At 36.2% G+C, this 25447-nt stretch overlaps 2 protein-coding genes across 2 annotated transcripts; both read right to left on the reverse strand.

The window, feature by feature from the left end:
* Window positions 1–3529: 3529 nt before the first annotated feature.
* On the reverse strand, window positions 3530–11199 carry pdcd10b (programmed cell death 10b). The gene is made up of 8 exons (XM_051871747.1): window positions 11040–11199; window positions 10371–10530; window positions 9545–9598; window positions 9224–9341; window positions 8927–9053; window positions 6078–6156; window positions 4156–4238; window positions 3530–3996 (listed from the first exon to the last, which is right to left on the reverse strand). Exons 2-8 carry the CDS (start codon window positions 10458–10460, stop codon window positions 3915–3917), a joined length of 633 nt encoding a protein of 210 aa, XP_051727707.1. The 5' UTR covers window positions 10461–10530; window positions 11040–11199; the 3' UTR covers window positions 3530–3914.
* A 160-nt stretch (window positions 11200–11359) lies between these two features.
* Window positions 11360–24880, reverse strand: golim4b (golgi integral membrane protein 4b). Its single transcript, XM_051871735.1, has 12 exons — window positions 24385–24880; window positions 22507–22581; window positions 22278–22327; window positions 22109–22162; window positions 21818–21968; window positions 21607–21689; window positions 21277–21360; window positions 17068–17404; window positions 15384–15463; window positions 14766–14903; window positions 13118–13186; window positions 11360–13012 (listed from the first exon to the last, which is right to left on the reverse strand). The coding sequence occupies exons 1-12, from the start codon at window positions 24569–24571 to the stop codon at window positions 12872–12874; spliced, it is 1449 nt and encodes a 482-aa protein (XP_051727695.1). The 5' UTR covers window positions 24572–24880; the 3' UTR covers window positions 11360–12871.
* Window positions 24881–25447: the final 567 nt, after the last annotated feature.

The raw sequence follows: 25447 nt of genomic DNA on the forward strand, positions 1-25447 counted from the left end.
AGTCATTTGCAAATATAGTCACTAAAAGTAGTCATAACATCAAAGAAAGCTAATTTTGAACAGAAATATGAGGGTCAAACTGACCCCTAACACAAAGGGAGTTCATCATTTCTCATATTTTTTTTTTTTTTACACAAATGTTGTATTATCAATTATATCAATGATAATATCAATATATTATCAAGACAGCAGGAGGGATAAGCTATAGTGCAATCTGCAATGACAGTTATAACTCCTATTTGTGTCCGGACAGACTTGTGTCCAAAATGTGTAAACTTGCTCCAATATTGCAAGAATACAGGAAAAAAACAAAGCTGTCCCTGGTAGAGGCTCATTAAACTCAACTCAGACCATTTTAAATGCTAATTCTGCACTGGCTCATGGGCATTCTGCATTAATGCCTGGACTTTTTTCTGAATCCAGAAGACTGGAGAGCATCACATGAATATCAAACATTGAGTATAAATTAAATTGGAGATTTTGACTGAAATGACTTTGAGCATCTGATTTAAATTTAAAATTCCAAATGCAAAGCCCACTTTAGAAAATGAAATGGAATTTGTACTTCAGAGCCATCAACTCTCTGGGTTGTTTTTATTCTATAACAAGCACTTATTATGATGAGAGCTATTAAAGCAGGCAGTAGAGGAGACCATGCCAGCAGCGTTTGCAATGTCAAAAGCTTCTGCGAAACGTCCAGCCGATGGCCTCTCTCTTCATAAAGAGGCTTTTCAGCAGGTTCTGCCAATGGTCAGATTACGCTGTTGCTTTATCAGGCTTGCGGACAGAGCCCCGCCGAACCCCCTCACCAAGAAGCGGTGGCACTCGGTCTCTTATCGACAGGTGGAGAAAAATATTATGAATACAGTTGACGCACAGAGTCATGCCTGCTGACATTTCCAATCAATAGGCCTCTATAATTGATCAATGTGCTGCAGCTGCAAACTTCTAAACTGTTTCAACAAATAGCTTCAGACTAAATAGTTTTCACAAGACAAATCGGTGAGCCTAAAAGGGCATCATTAGATATTAAAGCAGAAGCAGCAACTTGTCTGTGCTGGCCTTGGGCGTTCTATTTAGAGTCAGTAATAAATGGTTTGCTCACCAGTATCATCTGTCGCCCTGCCTTGGCAGTCACTTAGGCTTTTCTCTCAGGGATTTTACCACGCATGAAACTACAGCAGAAGGCCTATATTGGCTCAAATGAGATGATATTTAAAGAGATAATTCACCCAAAAATGAAAATTCTGTCCCCTCAAGTTGTTCCAAACCTAAATGTGTTTCTTTCTTCTGTTGAACACAAAAAGATATTTTGAAGAATATAGGTAACCAAACAGTTGACAGGCCCCAGTGACAAAAAAAAAAAATACTATGGAAGTCAATCAATGTGGTCCATCAACTGTTTAGTTTTCGACATTCTTCAAAATATCTTCTTTTGTGTTCAACAGAAGAAATATATTCATACAGGTTTGGAACAACTTGAGGGTGAGTAAATGATGACATTTTTGGGTGAATTATCCCTTTAAGCTAAATATTAGGAACAGCAAAAACAGTTGACATTAGTTGACAAATGAGACCTTACTGTAAAGTGTTACCAAAAAATATATCAAAGTTCAACATGGAGAGGAGTTCACACACTTAATAGTAGAATATGTCTTACAAAAAACATCACTGATGACGATGGAAGTAGAAAATGTTTCATCTTTGCATTTGGCCTCTAAATAAAATTGTTTTAAAGAAATCAGATACTATTATGTGTATGAGCTCCTCTCCTTGTTGAATGTTGATAGGTAAATATCAGGAGATAAAAACAAATGCTATGGGAAAGAAAATAGTTGAAAAACTGAAAAATCATCATTTACTGTGCCTCATATCATTCCAAACCTCAACTATAAGTTTTGATCAAGTTAAAGACATTTATAATTTTTTATTATCATATATAATCTAATATATTTTGGATTACATTATAAATTTTATATTATTGCAAAAGTGCAACTGCTCTTTTTTCAGGATGCAAAGATTCCAGCAAAAAATGTAGCAAGGTTTCCACAAAAGAAAGTAACTATTTTCATCTGTTTTTAACATAAATAATAATAATAAATGTTTCTTAAATACCAAATCAGCATATTAGAATGATTTCTGTAGGATCATGTGACACTGAAGACTGGAGTGATGCTGAAAATTGGCTGTGTCATCACACGAATAAATGACATTTTAAAATGTATTAAAGTAGAAAACAGTTAAATGGTTAGTTCACCCAAAAATGAAATTTCTGTCATTAATTACTCACCCTCATGTCGTTCCACACCCATAAGACCTTTCATCTTCAGAACACAAATTAAGATATTTTTTGATAAAATTCAATGGCTCAGTGAGGCCTGCATTTACAGCAAGACAATTAACACTTTCAATGCCCAGAAAGCTGCTAAAGACATATTTAAAATGGTTAATGTGACTACAGTGGTTCAACTTTAATGTTATGAAGTGACGAGAATACTTTTTGTGCACCAAAAAAACAAAATAACGACTTTATTCAACAATATCTAGTGATGGGAGATTTTAAAACACTGCTTCATGAAGCTTCGAAGCTTTACAAAACTTGTTTCAAATCAGTGGTTCGGAGCATGAATCAAACTGTCAAAGTCACGTCCCCCAGTGGTGAACCATTGAAATTTCAAAACACTTATGACGTAATGAAGCCTCGTTTACAGAAATCACATGACTTTGGCAGTTTGATACACACTCCGAATCACTGATTCGAAACAAGATTTGTAAAGCTTCGAAGCTTCATGAAGCAGTGTTTTGAAATCGTCCATCACTAGATATTGTTAAATAAAGTCGTTATTTGTTTTTTTGGCGCACAAAAACTATTCTCGTCATTTCATAACATTAAGGTTGAACCACTGTAGTCACATTAACCGTTTTAAATACGTCTTTAGTAGCTTTCTGGGCATTGAAAGTGTTAATTATCTTGCTGTAAATGCAGGCCTCACTGAGCCACTGGATTTTATCAAAAATATCTTCATTTGTGTTCTGATGATGAACGAAGGTCTTACGGGTGTGAAACGACATGAGGGTGAGTAATTAATGACATTATTTTCATTTTTGAGTGAACTAACCCTTTAATGTAAATGTGAGTAATATTTCAGTTTTTCAAAAAATGTAGCCTAAGTGAACATGAGAGACTTCTTTAAACAACATAAAATCTTACCGACCGCATACTTTAATGGTAATGTATGTTTGTACATAAAATCAAATATGCATTTAGGTTTTAAATTTCAAAACGAATAGCATGATGAGACTATCCTCAGCATCTCTCAGCCCAGGACACCCCCTTCTGTATCTGCTCAGACATTACAGAGACCATTAAATATCCACTTAAACACAGAAAGCCGAAGAGCTCTTCCATTAACTGTGCTGCTTAATGTACATTACAGAGCAGACTTCATAAAAGTCGTGTTTTTAACTTTCTTGGTGCATCTTGGGCATATATTAAGTGAATAAATTGAAAACCTCCCAAGACAGAGAATATTAAACATTTGGAAACTATTTATTGAACATTTATAACCAAATATCTGTTAAATACATCATTTATTCTTATTCTTTATGCCTGAACGGCAAAGAATAGCAATATTTACACTTTGTATATGGAATGTTAAATGACACTTTAAGGCGCAAAGTCTTTTGGCTTTCATTTGATTGGAACAACAGTGAAAGAAAAAGGTAATGAAGTGGTCAAGAAGGGTGAAAATCATGATTATTCAAGCTAAGAGTAAATTAACATGTCTTGAACTCCTCATTTCAACTTCCTTCAAATGAGGCAAACGTTTATAAATTATACTTTCAAAAGACAAAATCTTTGTATATTACACAAAACTGGCTCCACACTCCCGCACACATCACAGCTGCGTCTCCTAGGCGACGGTTTTGAAGGTCTGCAGTATCAAGTTAGTTTGGTGGATAAGCCTGTTGGCACTGATAAAGACGTTTATTGCCCTGCGGACAAGAAAGAGAAACGTCAGTGCTCGGGATATCAATTGGCCCATCATTTTTCATTGAGAAATGCACTTTCATAGAAGATCTGTAAAACAGATGTCTGCTTGAAGCATGAGCACTGCACTTTGAAAAAACATCCGTCACTGTCTGCTTGCTTACTTTCCATCTTTGAAGTATGTTTTCAGCGTATCACTGAAGCTTTTGGAGTACTTCACAAACTCCTTCTTTTGGTGTTCAAGTGTCTGGGAAAAAGAAGAAGAATATAAATCCATATTAGATTTATATTATAGTAAAAAAAAAAAAATAAATAAAAAAAGCATGTTAATATGACTATTAAAAGAATTTTCCAGCAAGTTGAGCTCAATTGACAGCATTTGTGGCATAATATTTATTATGCAAAAAAGAGACTCATCCCTCATTATCTTTATAAAGAAAAGAGGTTACAGTGAGGCATTTACAATAGAAGTAAAGGGAGGCAATTTTTGGATGGTTTAAAAGCAGAAATGTGAAGCTTATAATTTTATAAAACCACTTAACATGATTTTTTTTTCAGTTAAAGCTTGTGCGTGTATTTAAGATATTGTTCATTTACAACAACAACATTTAATTTTTACACTCATTTAAAGGTTTTAGCTATTAGGTTGCCATGGCAATAAAGTTCTAAATTTTGACAACTTTACACAGAAAATGTTTTCTCCAAGCGTGCCACACAAGTCCTGAAAAGTGAAGCCAAAGCATTTTGATCGCTCCTAGGTGGTTGGTCCCTGTATAGGCCATAAACCCCGCCCTCTCCATGTAATTTAATGGGATGCAAGACAAACTATACAATTAAATTATACTTTAAAAAAATCGAGATCACAATTCTCATGATTCTGAATAGACAACTGAAAAAAATAATGTTATTTACTAGAGGTGTTAATTGCTGCAGTCTATGTAAAAATAATTCATTATTATTATTAATAAAAATTGGTTTGAATGAATGATTCAATGACTCACTCATAAAGACTTGTTTTTCATGACTGGATGAATCAGCATTTTTGAATGGATCTCTTAAATTTGTCAATGACAGATACATTTTTCATAACAGTCACGTGTCGCCACCTACTGGTGTAACAATGTATGTGATACGATCTTTATTTGACATGTTATTTGAACTACTTTGAAAAGGTGAAATCACTACTATATACATCAGTGTTTATATCCGAACAACTTTTACCCCAGTACTTCTGTGATAATTTGAGTTACTGTAACAGAAACGATGATACTGTATGGTTGAAAATACTGTTTGTGATGCAGTTTCCTACCTATACATGACAACTGCTCTCTCTGGCTCAGCGGCAGTGCCAAAGCAGATCTGAATGTTCAGCTGTGATCGTACTTGTTGAAGGTTTAATAGACGGACAAATTGTTGTCATTTAGGAATAAGATAGTGTGGGTGTTTGAATTGAGATCACAATCTTTTAGAGATTAATCATGCAGCACTACCTTGCATCTAGTGGAGAGGAAGTTCAGGTCAGTGTTCTAGTGCTTAATGTCATGAATTCACATACTGTTTACGTCATGTGGCTAATACTATTGGAATAATGAGTATTAACCTTTACAAATTGGCCACATTCACTTCCACTTTTTTGCTATGCCTGTTAAACCTTTAACAAGTACGATCACAGCGGAACATTCAGATCTGTGTGTGTTCGTACTTGTTAAAGTAAGTGACTGTTAAAAAAATGTATGTCAATGAATCATTCAAAAGATTAATTCAAATAGGCTGATTCATCTAGTAATTAAGTAAGTGAAGTCTTTATGAGTGAGTCAATTCAAATTAAGCATTTTTAAATAGACTGCAGCAATTAACATTTTGTCAGAATGATGTTATTTTGTTATTGTTTCAGAATTGTGGGAGAATTGTGATCTCACAAATTTTAAACATTTGTGATTCTCAATTTATCCAGAATTGCACAGCTCTAGAATAATCATTAAGAGCTGTGAGTTGAGCTTAACTTGTATTAAACACAAAATATTCTTTTAAAAACCATCCTAACTTGCTTGTGCAACAGAGTTTCTGTGAAGTAAGAAATACCTACCCTGCGATTCTGATACTGATATTTCTTAAACACATTGTTGACTGTGTCCAGCAGCTCCTTAATAGCACTGGCGATGTCTCTGTGGAAATCAGCAAGAGGTCAGGAGTGATGAATACATTTATGAACAGCGAAGCACTGACTCAGCAGTCAGGCAGTGGAGAATGGCAAGATAATAGAGGCGAGGCCCATTAAAATGTCTACAAATCTTACACGTTTGAACATCTCCTGAGGTCTATGTACCCATGTTATTGTCAGCTATGTGAGATTGCTTAGTCGATTAATTGCTGGCTGATTGCTTGATTAAAGCTAAAGCACTACACTTTATGCAAGGCTATAAGGGGGGGGGAATCTATAGGCTCCAAACGATTTCGACTACAGTTATTGCGTGATCATTACTCTACTTTGTATTAAGTAAGTTAAACATAAGTGGTCATTTAGCAGACGCTTTTATCCTAAGTGACTTACAGAATGCTTATTACTGGGACAATCCCCCTGGAGTGACTGGAGGTTAAGTGTCATGCTGATTACTGGGCCAGAGGCCGGTTGCACCAGCTGTGCGTAAGTTACAATTTAGCTAGGTTTTGACATAAAGAGGCACCAAGTTACAACTTACGCACTACTAAATAATTTTGCATTGCGCCAGTAAACTTAGATGAAACATTTCACACACAGAATTTCAACAACTTCTGCTCACATATTTGAAGGCTGCTACTGGATCATTGATGGTAAATGTCATATTATGCGACTATGCATAAAGGCAGTGACACACCAAGCATACGTTATAGAACTAGCGGCGATGGAAGCTGATGTTTTGCGAGATTTCTGTTCCTCCATTGACAGCTATGTAACTACCACTTCAAAAAGTTCATGAAGAGATCATAAAACTAATCCTTAGGAATTGAGCGGTTTAGTCTATGTTTCCTGAAGAAACTCAATCACTTTATATGATGAACAGATTAAATTTAGGCTTTTATTTACATATAAACATTGATCAGCGAACATAAACAGAAGCTCAACCGCAATTCCTTGACGCGCGAGATCAAACCTCATTGGTTCTTGTGGAAGCTGTGTAACATACAAGAATGAACCTCATTGGTTCTTGAGGAAGCTCAAATGTGCCGCGTAACACACGAGAATGAACCTCATTGGTTCTTGCTGAAGCTCAAACGTGCTGCGTAACACGAGAATGAACCTCATTGGTTCTTGAGGAAGCTCAAACGTGCCGCGTAACACGAGAATTAACCTCATTGGTTCTTGAGGAAGCTCAAACGTTCTGTGTAACACACGAGAATGAACCTCATTGGTTCTTGCTGAAGCTCAAACGTGCTGCGTAACACAAGAATGAACCTCACTGGTTCTTGCGGAAGCTCAAACGTGCTGTGTAACATGAGAATGAACCTCATTGGTTCTTGCTGAAGCTCAAACGTGCCATGTAACACATGAGAATGAACCTCATTGGTTCTTGAGGAAGCTCAAACGTGCTGCGTAACTCGAGAGTGAACCTCACTGGTTCTTGCTGAAGCTCAAACATTCTGCGTAACACACGAGAATGAACCTCATTGGTTCTTGCTGAAGCTCAAACGTGCCGTGTAACACATGAGAATGAACCTCATTGGTTCTTGAGGAAGCTCAAACGTGCTGCGTAACTCGAGAATGAACCTCACTGGTTCTTGCTGAAGCTCAAACATTCTGCGTAACACACGAGAATGAACCTCATTGGTTCTCACACATCAAGCGAACATGCTTGAGCTTCTGTGTACCTTCTGTGTTTCCATTGTGAAAAAGGCCCAGCAGAGGTTGTACTTCCTTCGCCAGCTGAGGAAGTTCAACCTACCACAGGAGCTGCTGAAACAGTTTTACTCTGCCATTATTGAATCCATCCTCTGCACTTCTATATCTGTCTGGTTCAGCTCAGCTACCAAATCTGACCTCAGAAAACTACAGAGGGTAGTCCGGTCTGCTGAGCGAATAATTGGTACAACCCTCCCCACTCTCCAAGAACTGTACTTATCCAGAGTGAGAAAAAGGGCAAAGAAAATCACTCTGGACCACTCACATCCAGCACACTCCCTCTTTAAACTGTTGCCATCTGGTCGACGCTACAAAGCTCTGAGCACCAGAACAACCAGACACAGGAACAGTTTCTTCCCTCAGGCAATCCATCTCATGAACACTTGACAAACACGGAACACACAACACTATTATACATTATTTACTTAAAACACATACTTATTTATATTTCAAATTTGCACACATCATAACTGTACATACAAATTGTCTATATTATATATTGTTTTTTGCTTTTTTTGCACTTTGTCTTAATAAAGCTCTTTCTGATTCTGAATTGATGTGCATTGATGAATGAATATAAGTGAATAAAAGCCTAAATTGAATCTGTCCATCATATAAAGTGATCGTGTCTCTTCAGTAAATTTGGACTGAATCACTCGATTCATATGGATTAGTTTTACGATCTCTTTATGAACTTTTTAAGCATCAAAGTGTCAGTTGTGTAGCTGTCAATGGAGGGACAGAAATCTCTTAGATTTCATTAAAAAGATCTTCATTTGTGTTCTGAAGATCAATGAAAGTCTTATGGGTTTTGAACGACATGAGGGTGAGTACATGATGACAGAATTTCTATTTTTGGGTGAACTATCCCTTAAACCCCTTAGCACTCCTGTAAAATTTGCCTGAAATGCCTAAAAAAGCCATAACTGAAGTAAATTGCATGCTGTTCTTGAACCATTTGGAGTAGAAGCGTGGTTTTGGTCTCTTTTGAAAGGTATGTGTACCGCAGGCGGTAAAGTGGAACGACAACAGGTTAAGACAAGGGACAGGATTCTCACTTTATGGTCTGTAGGAAGCGCACTCTGTCGTTGATCTCGTCTGGGATTTTACTCAGGATATGTTTGAGGGCTCGTGCTTTCTCGTTCAGGTCCTGGAATTCCTGCTCTGGTCTTTCAATCATGTACTCTGTGAAATATGAGTCAGACACAAACCTTCTTAGGTTCAGATACTAAAACAGGTGCACATGATCACAAATATTAGACTCTGTTGGCCAATCATTACTTGTATTTTTGTGAGTGTTACTGCAGGAAAGATCCAGAAATAGCGACTGTACCAGAGGAAAATTGCTTTCTTACCCTCCACATCATCTGCAGCCATGCGCAGTAGTGACTCGGTGAAGTTGAGCTCCACGTTCTTCTTCTCCAGTATCTTCATGATGATATCCTGAGTGAGCCCTGGGTTCTCTTTCTCTGCCTTTAGAAGGTGGCGTTGATTAAAGAGAGATTAAACTCACATCAGTAAACCTCACATTATGTCAATAAGCATGAAATTAATCTTTTTAATAAACAAATACATCATCACAAGGCTCAGATAAAGAGAGATAACATGTCAGAAAAATAAATACTGTACTATCGGCATGTGCCAGCTGATAAATGGACACTTTCAGGAAGTCTTACTTTGATAAATGCTGCCCGCAATGTCTGTGCCGCTGACAGGTTTATCCTCTCCAACTGTCATATTATGAACAAAGTCAAAATCAGACCAGCATTTCATATTCACACAGTACTTTATGATAATATATCAACTGCTGTAAGCTACATTACTGTTGAAAAGTTTGGGGTCAGTAAGACTCTTTTTAAAATTAATTTATACTTTTATTCAGCGAGGACACTTTAAATTGATCAAAAGTGACAGTAAAGACATGTTTAAAGTAAATTCAAATATAATGTTAATTTCAAATAACTTTCTATTCATCAAAGAATCCTGGGAAAATTAAAAAATATTAAGCAGCACTGTTTCCATAATTGATAATGATATAAAATGTTTCTTGAGCTCCAAATCAGCATATTAGAATGATTTCTGAAGGATCATGTGACACTGAAGACTCGAGTAATGGTGCTGAAATTTCAGCTTTGCCAAAAACGAATTAGATTTTAAAATATATTAAAATAAAATAAAAACTATATTATAAAATACTATTAAAAAACTATAATATTTCACAATATACTTTTTACTGTATTTTTGATCAAATAATTGCAGTCTTGCTGAGCATAAGAGACTTTACATTTAATAAATCTTATCGACCCCAAGCATGTGTTGATCAAATTCATCACTGTGCACTGTGTGCAGTTAACAGCCAATAAATAAATAAATAAATTTAAAGAAATATCCATAACAACTGAGAGCACATATATACACAATATATTTAAACATGAACAGCACGTCATTTTTTATGGCCAATAATCAGCATATTGGCTTATACTGAAGTGTAAATGTGAATACCTCATTGAAGACTGGGTACATGACTGCATATAATGTCATAGAGACTATTGAATTTGTCTCAGCTTCATTCTTCATCTCTTCCATTGTCATCCTCAATGGAGGCTCACCACAGGTAAAAATGGGCAGTTGAGCCACACAACTCACAGTTCTCTCAAGCGCACTACAATGTTTAATAGGAACATACTGAATTAATGGATATCTTCCAATAATTAATAACACATTAATAGTACTTTACATATAGCATAGTAAAAACATTTGATAAATTTAGCAAATGCTTATGCGCAAGAACCACATAATAACACTTTGATTTCAAGGAATCTAATCACCTTGTTTTTAGTCACGATAGTGAAACTATGGTTAATAAATGACTTATTCATTGTAATGGACGGGTTAGCAGGTTATGTTTTTTTAGGCTTTTTATTATTAAACTCAGTCCCTCGGGTTCATTTCGATTCAGTTTAGTTATTTTTAAACCATCAAAGCCAAGTCAAACAGACCTCGTCCTGAAGTTATTCAAGCTTTGCTTATTTCTCAAGTGGATTTTAGAATTAGCAGCCTAGCTTTCATAGCAAGAGAGCAGCCGGCTGGCTATCAAAGTTAGCAGACAAATCTGCTCATCTCGACGTCTGTAGACTTATAATATGATCACAACAGTGTCAGCAGAAATACCTGCTCTCGTCTTCGCCTGCACGTCCCACAGCGGAGAGGTAAGCACTAAAGACTTCCTTGATGCTTAGCTAGCAAAATGTAGCTGTTTGTTTTCAACTTCGGAAGTCGGAAGTTTTCTGGGTGGTGAGCTGTGAAAAAGGTGACGACTTCCGTCTTCTGACCAACCAGACTGCACAATCTATGGGCGTTTAAGCGTTTCTCATATTTTGTTTTAAATATAATGTAAATATTTTTATTTTAAAACAATAAGCATACAAGAAGTGATCTGCATAAAAATACAGAATACAGATATATAAATAATAGAATGGGCAGAAGAGGAGTAAAAAAAAAAGGTGAATATGACCAAAACCACATTAATCATAATTTAAAAAAAAAAAAAAAAAAATCCATATTTGGCTTTGAGAATATATAAAAAAAATGTCAAAATATTTCTATTTGCTGTTTATCTAAATTAATAAGTACATTTTCTGTTCAGAAAATGAAGCATAAAATTTCCATAGCAATTTTTATGCTTTTCCAGAAGCATAAAAATTCCATAGTTTTAAATTATAATAATAGAGCTCATATATTTGACCCTGGACCACAAAACCAGTCATAAGGGTCAATTTTTTGAGATTTATACATCATCTGAATAAATAAGCTTTCACATTGATGTATGGTTTGTTATGATAGGACAATATTTGTCCGAGATACAACTATTGAAAATCTGGAATCTGAGGGTGCAAAAAAATCTAAATATTGAGAAAATCGCCTTTAAAGTTGTCCAAAAGAAGTCCTTAGCAATGCATATCCACTCACAAAAATACATTTTTGATATATTTATGGTAGAAAATTTACAAAATATCTTCACGGAACATGACCTTTACTTAATATCCTAATGATTTTTGGCATAAAAGAAAAATCGGTAATTTTGACCCATACAATGGCTATTGCTACAAATATACTCGTGCGACTTATGACTGGTTTTGTGGTCCAGAGTCACATATAGCTTTAATATTTAATATTCTTATGCTTGACAGAGAAAGTCCAGATGTACATTAAGTTCTCAGATGAAAGTAATATACAAGATAAAAAGTAAAATAATAGCATAAAACACTTACAGTTTGTATTTTTATTCCTCTACTTATTTGTTGTATCTCTTTTACTACATTACTACTTTTAGTAAGAAGATTAATTTGAAAACATTTTATTTTAGCCCATATTTAACATTTTATTTAAAAAATTTCAAGTACTGAACTGAGTGAATATTTAAAAAATAAATAAATAATAACTTCCTATAAGAAACCACTGAAATATTCTGACATATGGAACGCATGTTTACTTTAGTTTTCATTCAGCAGGGTGTCAGTTCATATCATTTAGTAAGATAAAGAAGATACAATTCTTTGATTAAATATAAATGCTAAACAAATCCTTGTACTTAGAAGTACAAGTCACTTCATAAGTAGTCACTTCTTAAAAAAAAGTGATCACAGTTGTTGCACTTCAGTTTTCTGCCAGTCAAGAAGAGATGTGTAAAGCCACTCAGTAGACACTAGAAGCAGTCATATTCACATTTGATAAAATCAGTTTTTGACTGCTTTCCCATCTTCTTCATATTCTTTTTATCAATGTTTCTTGGAAGCTCTCCTGATTGGCATCGGTTTCTGCTTCTGGTTCTTCATTCACTTTGTTGTGGCCCTGAAACAATTCATTATTTAACGATATTTCAGATCTTCTGTTCTCAAAATGCACTATTTCGCCTGCCAAACATTATAGTGCATTTACATTCTGAACACATTGTTCTGCATTTTCAAGTACAAAGTTACAATTCTTTTCTACATGCTTCTCACTCATTTTATTTGATTGACAGGAACAGACTTCTTAAGCATTTGGCTGACCCGTGCTCCATTACGCTCACTGTAGGGATCTTCTTCTTCACTCTCTTCCTCCTCTGCTCTCTTCTGTCTGTCATGCACTGAGTCATCAAGAGTCTAATGGATGTTGCAGTGGAGGATGATGGGAACAAGTCATTTTTCATGTACCATTTTGTACCACTTCCTCAGCACACCAGTCCATCAATGCCTGTATTCCCTCACCTCATCCTCTACATCGTCTTCATATTGCTCATCCGGCTGGTCCTCTTGCTGCTCTGGATTGCCTGCCACCTATTGATATAGTGCATCAGTAATCTGCTTATCATTTCATACCAGTGGGGTTTAGTTCTTCTGCTGGCAGCAGTTTATGATATTAAAATTCATTTTAATTACAATTTTGTCTAAATGAAAAATAAAACATTAAAACAGAATTTCAAATGCTACAACATTACAACATTAACAGTATGAAAATGAATGGTAATCTTAAGATTTGCTTAAGTTATTAAATGATTAGTATTTTTAAAGGTTTACTTTAAAGGGGTGGCTGTTTGTGATTTCATCTTTTTTAACTTTAGTTATTGTGTAATGTTGCTGTTTGAGCATAAACAACATCTGAAAAGTTACGACGCTCAAAGTTCAATGCAAAGGGAGATATTTTCTTTTAAAGAATTCTGTTTAAGGACTACAACCAAACAGCTGGACTACAACAAGCTTCTTCCCGGGTTAGTGACATCACCAACCCTAAAATTTACATAAACCCTGCCCCGAGAACACACAACAAAGGGGGCGAGGCCATGTTGGGCTGCTTTAGAGAAGAGGAAGAGTTGCTGTAGTAGAGTGTTGTTATCATGCCGTCATTTTATGCCGAACTGCTTCACAAACGAGGGTCAATTCAACGCTGGATTTGCACAAAAGATTAACATGACGGCACATGCTAGTCGATGAGTTGAATCAACTCCACAGCAACTACATAAATTTATCCGCTAACCGTTCAGAAACATTCAGTTTCATTCTAAAAGTTGTAACTTCTTCCTGAGTCTCTCCATCAGTGTCTGACTCCGGTTTGAACAATGTAAGGCTGAACACCGTTACTGACAATCCTCATTTTGGCTGCGTGAGATTCTCCAGCTTTGTTGTTGTTGATCAACCGAAGCGCGAGCTGTTAAAGCTCCGCCCTCTTCTGGAAAGCGGGCCGGGAGCAGCAGCTCATTTGCATTTAAAGGGACACACACAAAAACTGTGTGTTTTTGCTCACACCCAAATAGGGGCAAATTTGACAAGCTATAATAAATGATCTGTGGGGTATTTTGAGCTGAAACTTCACAGACACATTCTGGGGACACCAGAGACTTATATTACATCTTGTGAAAAGGGGCATAATAGGTCCCATTTAAGTGTGCGTTAGATGATAGTAAAGTTCATTTTATTGTAAAAATATCAGTGATTCAAACTTTCGGGTCGGTAAGAAGTCCCTTATGCTCACCATTTATTTGCTTAAAATACAGCTATAAAAACAGTAACGTAGTGAAATATTATTACAAATTCAAATAACTCTTCAGTGTCACATGATCCTTCAGAAATCATTCTGATATGCTGATTTGGTACTCAACATGTCTTAGTATTATCACTAATGTTGAAAACAGTTGTGTTGTTTAGCATTTTTGTGGAAAACATGATACATGTTTTTCAGGATTTTAATAAATAGAAAGTTCAAAATAACAAATAGATTTTTTTCTATTTTTAAATAGACCTGCTGAATAAAAGTATTTCTTAAATTTCTTCAAAAAAAGAAAAATCTTAATGACCCTGAAAGACTTTATCCCATGAATAATTGAAGAGGAGCTTGTCTGTACCTTTCTTGTTAACTCACCACAAGCTGCTCATCTTCTTCAGGCCTGATCTTGTTCGCATTGGTCTTGTACTCAGTTTCTTCTTTTGCCTCTTTTAATTCATCTTCGTTCTGATTTTTGGCCTCATTCTCAATGTTCAGGTTTTTTTCTCCTAGGCCCTGCTCAAAAGAGTCATTTTAAGAGAGAATAAGTCATTAATACAAATCTTAAACTTCAAATGATGTAATTTCCTGTAATAAAAGTTTAACGAAATTGTAATTTGCACTTCAAAGTCAAATAAATGAGCTTTTCAAGAAATCATACAGAGAAAGTACAACCATAGTGTTTACGCCACACTGCCTTGATGTTATTGAATAATTCATTTATGACTCTGCATGCAATTTGTCTACATTCATGCAGTGTGTAAGTGGTCCAAATCAGTTTTTTTTTCCTCTCTGCACGTGACACAGATCTAATTTCTGAACAGCATCAACACATTGATCTTTTCAAATCTGATTTGGGCCACTTTAATGTCTGATAATGCAATTCTTACTGCAAAGACTCTCAGTCTTAAGGAAAATTTGCAAATGCAGATCAAAAACAGACACTGAGACATTACTGTATATATAATAACACACAAACACACTTATCAGACACACCTTGTCATGATTTTGAGGGTCCTCTACATCTTTTGCATCTTCTCGTCCAGCCAAAACATTATGTGATTGCACAGCATTTCCTATATTTCAGCAGAAATCAAAATTAGCAACGTATATATGTAAATGTATACAGTTGTGGTCAGAATTATTGGCACCCTTGGTAAATATGATCAAAGATGACTGTAAAATAAATCTGCATTGTTTATCCTTTTGATCTTTAATTCATAAAATTAGCAAAATTCTAACCTTTCATTGAAGGAAAATAATTGAAAGTGGGGGGAAAATCACATTATGAAATTAATGTTTTTCTCCAAAACATGTTGGCCACAATTATTGGCACCCCTAGAATTTTTTATGAGTAAAATATCTCTGAAGCATATTCCCATTCATATTTAAAAAATTTTTAGCACACCAGGGTGATCATGAACATGAAATTGTCCAGCCACTGTTCTGTTCATTGTCCTGTTCCACAGGAGTATAAACATGAGGAAACACAAAGGCCAAAATCCCTTAATCATTCATCACAATGAGTAAAACCAAAGAATATAGTTCTGATGTGCAGCAAAAGATTGTTGAACTTCACAAAATAGAAAGTGGCTGTAAGAAAATAGCGAAAGCATTGAAAATCCCCATTTCCACTATCAGGGCAATAATTGAGAAGTTCCAATCAACTAAAGATGTTACAAATCTGCCTGGAAGAGGACATGTGTCTAAATCATACTAATGCGCGGTGAGGAGGAAAGTTTGAGTGGCCAAAGACTCTCCAAAGATCACAGCTGGAGAATTGCAGAGATTAGTTGAGTCTTGAGTCTCAGAAAGCCTAAAAAAATGATCAAACAGCACCTACATCACCACAAGTTGTTCGGGAGGGTTTCAAGAACAATCCTCTGCTCTCATCCAGAAACAATCTCCAGCATATTCAGTTGTAAGACAAGACTGGAACTTCAAACGGGACCGGCTTCTATGGTCAGATGAAACTAAAAAAAGAGCTTTTTGGCGGCAAACCCACCAGATGGGTGTGGTGCACACATGGATAAAAAGAACAAACATCAAAACCAACACAAAAATGTGTCACTGAGCACAAAATGGCTGCCCCAGTTCTCTGACCTGAACCCTAAAGAAAATGAGTGGAGTGAACTGAAGAGAAGAAGCACCAACATGGAGCTGGGAATCTGAAGGATCTGGAGAGATTCTGTAAGGAATGGTCTCTGATCTCTTGTCAGGTGTTCTCCAAACTCATCAGGCATTTTAGAAGAAGACTCAGAGCTGTTATCTTGGCAAAAGGAGGTTGCAAAAAGTATTGAATAAAAGGGTGCCAATAATTGTGGCCAACATGTTTTGGAGAAAAACATTTATTTCATAATGTGATTTTCCCTCCACTTTCAATACTTTTCCTTCAACGAAAGGTTAGATTTTTGCTAATTTTATGAATTAAAGATCAAAAGGATAAACAATGCAGATTTATTTTTACAGTCATCTTTGATCATATTTACCAAGGATGCCAATAATTCTGAGCAAAACTGTAAATGTATACTTTGATGGCTTATTCATTTTTGCTTTTCAATCTCAGCTATACAACTGAAACTTGGCAGCACTTTAGATTTTTGTGCTAGAACCCTTAGCTTCATAAAATACAACAGAATCAGAAAAGGCCAATACCTGCCACAAAAATATCCATCCTTACCAGCAATAACTGTATCCAAAGCCTCAAAGTGTACTTTAGTTCTGTGAAGTGGCTCCGTCTGTGTCTGTTTCTCCGGGCTTTGGCTTAGTGTGTTCTTGCGAGGGTTAATGCCCAGCTCTTCTGGGTTTGATAAGGAATGTTCCAGCACTGCCTTTTCCCCCTTATCCTCTCCTCCTCTATCCTTTGATGTGCTTCTCTCCTCTTTCTTGCCGTTTCCCTCAGCAAAAATATCAATTTTCCGAGGCTGCTTCATTGCCACTTTGGTCGCATTGTTATTTTCAATCTCCAACACACCTTGAGGGGATAACCCTTTTCCATTTTCCTCATATCCTTCCACCTGTAAAGGAGAAACATCCGTATGACCAAAGTGTGGTGTGGCCTGATGATAAGACACTTGCATTAGCCACAGTCACACATTTACATTATTAAGTTACATGAGTCATCTCATCCTGAAGTTGACAAACTAGCCCAAATGGCCTTTGAATAAATACTTCAGCTGCAGTAGGAAGTGAGAATAATTTCAAAAAATGGATTAAGACTTAATCCATTTGTGACCTGAGAGTGTGAACAGCACACATTCATGTCAACAGTAGACTACTCCACAGGCTTTCATACAAATAAAAGGAAAGGAAAGCCAAATAATGAATGAGCGAGTCTTTTAACTTCGTATGTTACATTTCCATCTGTACCTGAATGGGTTTATTATCCAGCTCCACATTTATGCATTCTGTCTCCAGTATATAGCTGTGCAAATTTAACAATTTTAGCTGCTCGGCCTGCACTGGATGCTTTATTGCGATTCTCCTTTAATCACCTCAGCTCTTCCACCTGAAGCTTCATTCAAATATTGCATTAGGATGGAATTAAAAATTTCTGATGTGATATTCTGTGATGCATGGATTGGGTAATGAAAGTTAAATAGTATGAGACCAGACGGTATGAAAGATGCTAACTCAGCAGCACAGAGATAATTCAAAACATAAATTAAATAAACTACCGAGGAGCAAATGTACTGAATTTATAATGCAGGATAACTGCATGTTATCATTTCTAACCTTCATAAATAATTTTATTAAAAGATATTTCCCAGTTTCATTTCAGAATGAATTTTTTTTTTTTCATATTAAATGATGCTACTGAGGAGATAATACCTGCAATGTAAGGTGAGGAAGAGTAATTTAAGTAGTTTAAATGTTAGAATGTGTCACATTATATCCAGCCAGATATAATGACAGTATTAAAATATTAATGGCAGGCAAACATGCATCACTCACACAGGGTCAACTGTCAGGGAGGAAACACATCTGTAGTATTTACAGCTTGAACCAGTGGCCTGAGGCATAGAAAAAGATGAGCCATAATATGAGACTTCAGACAGCTAGACAGGAGCTTCAAAAAAATCCATTTCAAATCTGCATGCATATTTCATCCGCTGCCTTTGTAGGGTGAGATGGCATAAAATGTGATGAGAACACGATTAGTAGGTTCAAAAGTTTGGGCTCAGAATCCTGAAAAAATGTATCACTATTTCCACAAAAATATTAAGCAGCACAACTGCTTCAATAAATAATAATAATCAATGTTTCTTGAGCAGCAAATCGGCATATTAGAATGATTTCTGAAGGATCATGTGACACTGAAGACTGGAGTAACGATGCTGAAAATTCAGCTTTGATCACAGGAATAAATTACTTTTTAAAATATTTTAAAATCGAAAAGTGTCATTTTAAATTGTTATATTATTTCACAATATTACTGTTTTTACTGTATTTTGATCAAATAAACATAGCCTTAGTGAGCATAAGAGACTTTTTACAAAAACATAAAAAAATCTCACCAACCATTACAGACAAAAAATCTTTACCAAACCTTTGAACAGCATTTGAACAGTAATATATGTTGTCTTAAAGTGCCCCTATTATGCTATTTTAAAGGTTCTTAATTTTGTTTTGCAAGGTTTACATGCATCAAAGGTCAAAAAATGCTTTCATTTTCTCATAATATACATTGAACATCACCACATTTTTCAATGATTCTCAAACGACTCGTTCGATGCTTCAGTCTCTCTAAATCCCTCCTTTCCGTGAGCCTGCTCTGCTCTGATTGGCCAGATGGCCCAGTCTGTTGTGATTGGTCTACTGCTTACACCGCGAGTCTGATGATGAAACATCGGAAGAACTAGTTATTCAGCCAGAGCCTCCATCGCAAGAATGACTTGAGCATGAGTTTCTCAGTGATACACTGCTCAGTTTGAAGTGTATTGTGATATATTGGACCTGTAATTCCTCTACATCAGCATTAACAAGCGTATGTCCATCAACAAACCGATGTGTATATTTTTTTAAATTTATTGCGGTGCACATGTGGGAACTGTACCATTAACATTTAAGCCCGGGTATACTTCACTTTCCGCACCCGGACGCGTCTCGCGCATCTTTCAAAGTATACTAAACCACGAATGCGCGCGGATGACCAAGTTCGACACATGCGCAGTACAATTTTTTCTATACTCTTTAACAAACATCGTGTCATCAACGGGACATTCGCTGGGTAGGATCAGAGAAGAAAAATAGTGCATCCACCATTGCAACATAGTTCAGAAGATACACCAAGAGAGCAGGTATCAAAAACGATGGAGAAGGCATGCTTCTGAATTTACTCGTCTTGTTTTTAAATCGCTCTTTACACTCTTCTTCGACCACTGCACATTGTGCTCAGTACTGTGCGTATTGCCACCTAGTGGACTCTTCTGTCCTGCTTGCACATGCGCTGTTGCACGCGCACTGTCTGCGTGGGCCGCACGCGGACGGGGTGTGCAGCCGGCCGCGAGCCCTCCGCATCACGAAAATTACGTCATGTGGACGGTGCACGAAAGCGGACGGCCGAAGTATACCCGGGGCTTAAAGTTTACAAAACAAATCTTGCTCCATCCCATATCATTACTCAGAGTAGTAAGAATGACAGACAATCTGCATTAATGAACACAATTTTCGGTAATAGTGGGCCACAGCTGATTTGCAGAATTATTTCAGGAAAGTATTTTCACGCCGATGCCGACGAACTAGTGGCGACGAAAGCAGACTGCGGGTTTGGCTCATGTCGGCAGCGTCTGGGTACAAAGTTGCCCTGACACACCAAACCGACGCTCGACACCCGACGGCCAAGCAGCACGTCGGTTCTGTGCCTGCGTAAGAATTAATGCCTTTCCGTACCAACAGGTGGCAGTAGCTGAACAGCCAATCAGAATGATCAGATGGCCCGACTAGCTCCGACGCCGATTCAACATGTTGAATCGGCCGAAAAAAGCCGATGAGCATAGACCACAGGCTGGCATTAGGAAAATGTGTTACCCAGTGACGCGTGGCCATCACGGAAGTGGGATTCGAATTCCAAATGGCTGTTCAGAATCTATTCTTTCTTTTGAGTGACAATAACTTTATTTATCGTGCACTTTCAGCTTCACAACTTTGCAGATCGTTTACATTCACAAACAGCTACATTACATTGCATGAAAGGTAATAATCAAAAAAGCATAATAGGGGCACTTTAAACAGTTAGTCTAGCTTGATTACAGACAGCAAGTTCTGTCATGAAACACTAGATGGCGCAGGCTGATAGGTCCTTAACTCAACCTGCTTGCAATCACATCATTCTCTATAGGGCACAGCTGATTGGTTCCTGCTGTATCAGTAGCCAATGAGCTCGATGCTCAACCTTCAAATACTTGGTCAGCTTTAGCTGTAGCATTTGCAGCGCACTTTCAGAAACCCTCCACCTTCCCCAGCTCCACCTGTATAGATCTGCTACGGGTAATTCATGTATGCTATACTGTACAGCAGCAGCATGTCTTACTTGCTCACAGCAGCGTGTCGTGTATGTATTTGCAGTAGCAAGTCACGTACTTGCTCTGAAGCAGCAACAGCAGTAACAGCAGCGTAGCAGATCAAGACCAAACATATCATTACCATGCCAAACACTCAGAGAGTTGTCATGACAGAACTTACATCATTATTGCTTTCTTACATTAATAGCAAACAGTATTAAGTACTAAGAATTAGTATTTAGGAAAGCCATTATTTTGGATGCACATTGTTCTTTTATTAGTTTAAAACGTTGCAGCATGCGACAGAATATAATGTACTTCAAGCACACACACCAATATATCTAGATTCTGGCAAAGTTATATCAGTAGTCATGACTGTGTATTACCTGAGCTGCAACAAGTGCATTTTTATGGTCTTCTAATGTGAGTGTGAGATGATCTTTTGAAGCTTGCAGGTTCTTGTGCTGTTCCTGAAATGGTAAATGGTGTAATTTCAGTATGTCAGCCTTGAAAAGTAGGAGTAGTACACACAGAAATTGAGATGTTCGGTCTTGATGTCAATTTGTAGGGCAACCCTTAAGCTAATTTGCCATGGGTTCCCTCTGGAATTTCTTAAACTGAACAGCAATATTAATTGAAATACTACATGCAAATTCAAGCTCCCTTTAAACCCTAATCACATAATGTATCCCAGAATCCTTTGTAGCTTCTCTGACCTGCACATCAAGTAACTGTGTGTAGATGTCCTGATGAGCTTTCCGTAGCTGTCTGTTCTCCTCTCGAAGGTTGTACACATTCTCTACAAGGAGGAAAACAGGTGATGAAAGACTCTAGTGCACTTAGGTGGATGGAAATGGATTTGGTCTGAACTCTAAATCCGATGACTCTGAATACACACACAAGAATAAGAGTAGCACACTGGCTTACCTTTCAGTCTGGATATTTCAACCTCTTTCTCTCTCTGTAGGTTGTCTATTTCCAGTCTGTGCTCATCCAGCACACGTTCATGATCCTGCCCTTGATTCTGGTGCTTCTCTTGAAGTTCATAGTATTGCATCTTTAAGTCTTCATGCTGGGACTGATTTGGTTTTATGCAAAAGAAGTCGATATCCAAGGAAGAATTATTACGTTCAGCAACATCCACAATCGATATATAATTTTTGTAACAGTAATTACAGAAATACTTTTCAAGAACTTCCATTATAAATGTCATCTCACCTTCAGTATTTGGTGCTCTGTCTGCAGAGCTTTCAGTCGATAGCTTGAATCTTGCTGTTAGGTTGATCAAAACTAAGTTATTATGCATCCACAACAGCTGAAATGGCAATTTCGGCTCTATCATGTTTACACATCATTAGTAATCAAAACAACATCCATTTTAAATTACCTTTTCTTTGTTGAGGGCCTTCTGTGATTCCCGCTTAAACACAAGGAAATCTATGATGTATTGAAAATCAATAGAGGCTTTTAAAAACAAACATGAAGCACACTGCATTCAGCACAACCTGGACTCATTATCATTCATTATCTATAATCATCATTATCAAATCGCATCTAGATTAAGTGGGTTGTGTATATCATTGAATCAATTATTGTGCAAATGAACAGGACATTACCCTCTTCAGCCTTCTTATGCTCAAGTCTCTCTTTCTGGAGGGATTTCTCTAGTTTAGAATGATGCTCGTATACCACTGAAAAGAGGGAGAAAAACATATTATTTTTATTAACATTACTGGCACCTTATTTTTATTTTTTTTGCATTGTGATATTATTTTTCAGATAATTTAGATTAATTCCAGTTAATTTATTTTATTCCAAAATCATTACGGCAATGAAAAAATCTCAATCTCAATAGTGAAACATGAAAAATTATGAATAATTAACATATAAGGGTCACTGACGAATAAGGTTTTTAAAAGTGTAAAAAAAAAACATAATGGATATAATTAATTTTGAAGTTTTATTAGGTGTTAACAATGAGATTATGTTTTTTTTTATAATCAATTTACACTGCTTTTGTCATTTTTTACAAGATAGACAAAATTTGTCACCAAAAAAGTCATTCGGTTTAACCGAAATTTCGGTTTTACCGAATGACACTTTTGGTTATACCAAATGACAATATTTTCAAACAATGCTAACAGGCTGATATCTAGCTAGCTAGCAAAAGGACAATCAAACATTTTATATTTAGTACAAGTTTTTAAAATATTACAACATTTTCAATGTTTTATAGCGGTTGTACCGAATGACCTGATGTTTCAGGACATGCGCGTGAACAAGTGAAAACATAATTTTGTTAATTAGTTAAAAGAGAGTTAGTTACTTTGCTTCAAGACCATGTGGTCCTTTGCAGGTGTCTGAATGATGTCACATCCTGTCACGTGATATTGACCGCATGACTTGATCCAAAATAGTCCCTTTATATTGGTTACTAGTCCATTAATTTTTCTGGACATTCTTTCTCATAACAAAGCAACGACTTCTACACATAAATTTAATACCATTTTGCACTATGTTGATATATGATGTTATAAAATCATGCCAGAATAAAAAAATATACACATTTTAAGATATTTTAATCACAAATGAAATGGCTGTATTGGCCTTTGGATGGTTAAACCGAATGACCTTTTGACACTTCAAAACCTTTAAAATACCTTTATATGTAGCAAAATATAATTAAAACCTTTTGGATTTGATAAAGGAGATCTAGTTGTACTACCTTACATAGTTCGGATGTCATATTTTTGGACAAAAAAAATTACCCAACACACATCATTGACCCATAAATGATTTTAGTTTTAGTTATACACATTTATTGTACTGCCTTTAATGAATTAAAATTCATTTATTTTAATTTTTAAAAATCACATTAATGTATTACAGTAGTAATTGAGTAGTATGAGAACTATCCTACTATATAATTATTCTTTAAAATGAATTAATTAATTAATAATGAGAGAGACAATAGCTACCAGGCACATTACAGTGATGATAACACAGCAGAGGGGTAAAGTGACCTTAACTGTCCTGAAAATAATTTCACAATGTAAAATAAAAAATCTAAATATATTTCACATTATTGTTTTCTTTTGGGCTGAAATGTTATCATTTCTTGAAAGGTTTCCTGACATTCCCCAAGATATGAACACTGTAATCTGGCACAGAGAGGTGAAAATCCTCAGTCTAGTGTTATCCAATGTTTGTCAAAGGACCACATTCAAAAGCTTACGAGACAAAAAACATCAAATGAAAGCAAATAAGCATGTATTCTCAAGGAATGTTGTTCACAAGAAAATCTTGATGCGTGTCATCTACTCAATTATTAGCCTATTATTCTTGGATAAGAGGAATTAACGAACAGGCCAAAACATTTTGAATAGAAATCTCCGGAGGCATACATCAGATATCTCAAAAACAATCAGGTAAGCCCTAATCAAACATCTAATACAAAGCGCCTTCACTGTAGGATCTTTTCATTAATTCTGTACCTTGCAGCTGCGCAGAAAGTGACTCTTGATGCTGCTGGTACTTCAAAGCCGTCGCCTCAGTCTTTTTCAGCTCTTTATGCATCTCATATGAGATCATGAAGGCGCACAACGTCCCGCAAACGAAGCTGAGAAGTAGGAAAGACTGAAATATTCTTCTCTGTCGTCTCGAACAAATTCCTTTCCCCATCTTTTCCTCCTCTTCTTGAGTAGACGGTAAAGACTATGTGCCATCCGATTCTTCAGTAACGTAAATGTTTAGGAAAGCCACAATGATCCGTCTGTTTATTTTTTTTCCCTTGAGATGCGGTCCCTTTAATGGACGCACCAGTTGCTTTCTCGTATAGGGCCTACTTTTCAAGTTCGCTCTAATTATAGGCTACTTATCCCTTACGGAAAAAGTAAGTCCGACTAATGACTATGAACTGGCTTTTTCAAAACTTTCATACGTGTCATTTAGAAAAAACTATCATTACAGTCAGTTTGTTCTCGCCAACTCCTCCCTTTTGAGTGCAGTGCCACCCAGAGGCCAGTCCGCACACGTACAAGATCCGTAGACTACAACATGCATTTTAGAAATTAAGAATATTTAATGTACATCTGAAATCCATCCAAACGATGACATTCTTATAAAAGAGTGCTTCCTTATTTTATGGAAAAACAATTCAAATATACTTTTTGTCACATCTTTTTAATTACACACAATAAAAAATGTGTGTTATCATCTTGTTATTATTTATTTTCTTGTTTCTGTCTGCTGCAAATGAAATTAAATTAAATGAGTACATGAAATTTAGATGAAAAGCTTCCATGGATAGTATATATATATATATATATATATAAACTGAAACAAGGGTATGTGCTGAGACTGTGCTTTCTGTGGGATGAATTTTATCATTCATAGGCCCAGTTTCACAAAGGTCTTAGTTCAATTATGGTATTTAAGTAGCTTTTATAAACGTGCCCTAGAAAAAAAAACATTACTGGTGTGCATCTTGAGACAAAACAATGGCTCTGACATATTTTAAAGGGTTAGTTCACCCAAAAATGAAAATAATGTAATTTA

The sequence above is a fragment of the Ctenopharyngodon idella genome, chromosome 2 (assembly GCF_019924925.1).
Source record: "Ctenopharyngodon idella isolate HZGC_01 chromosome 2, HZGC01, whole genome shotgun sequence".
Lineage (NCBI taxonomy): Eukaryota > Metazoa > Chordata > Actinopteri > Cypriniformes > Xenocyprididae > Ctenopharyngodon > Ctenopharyngodon idella.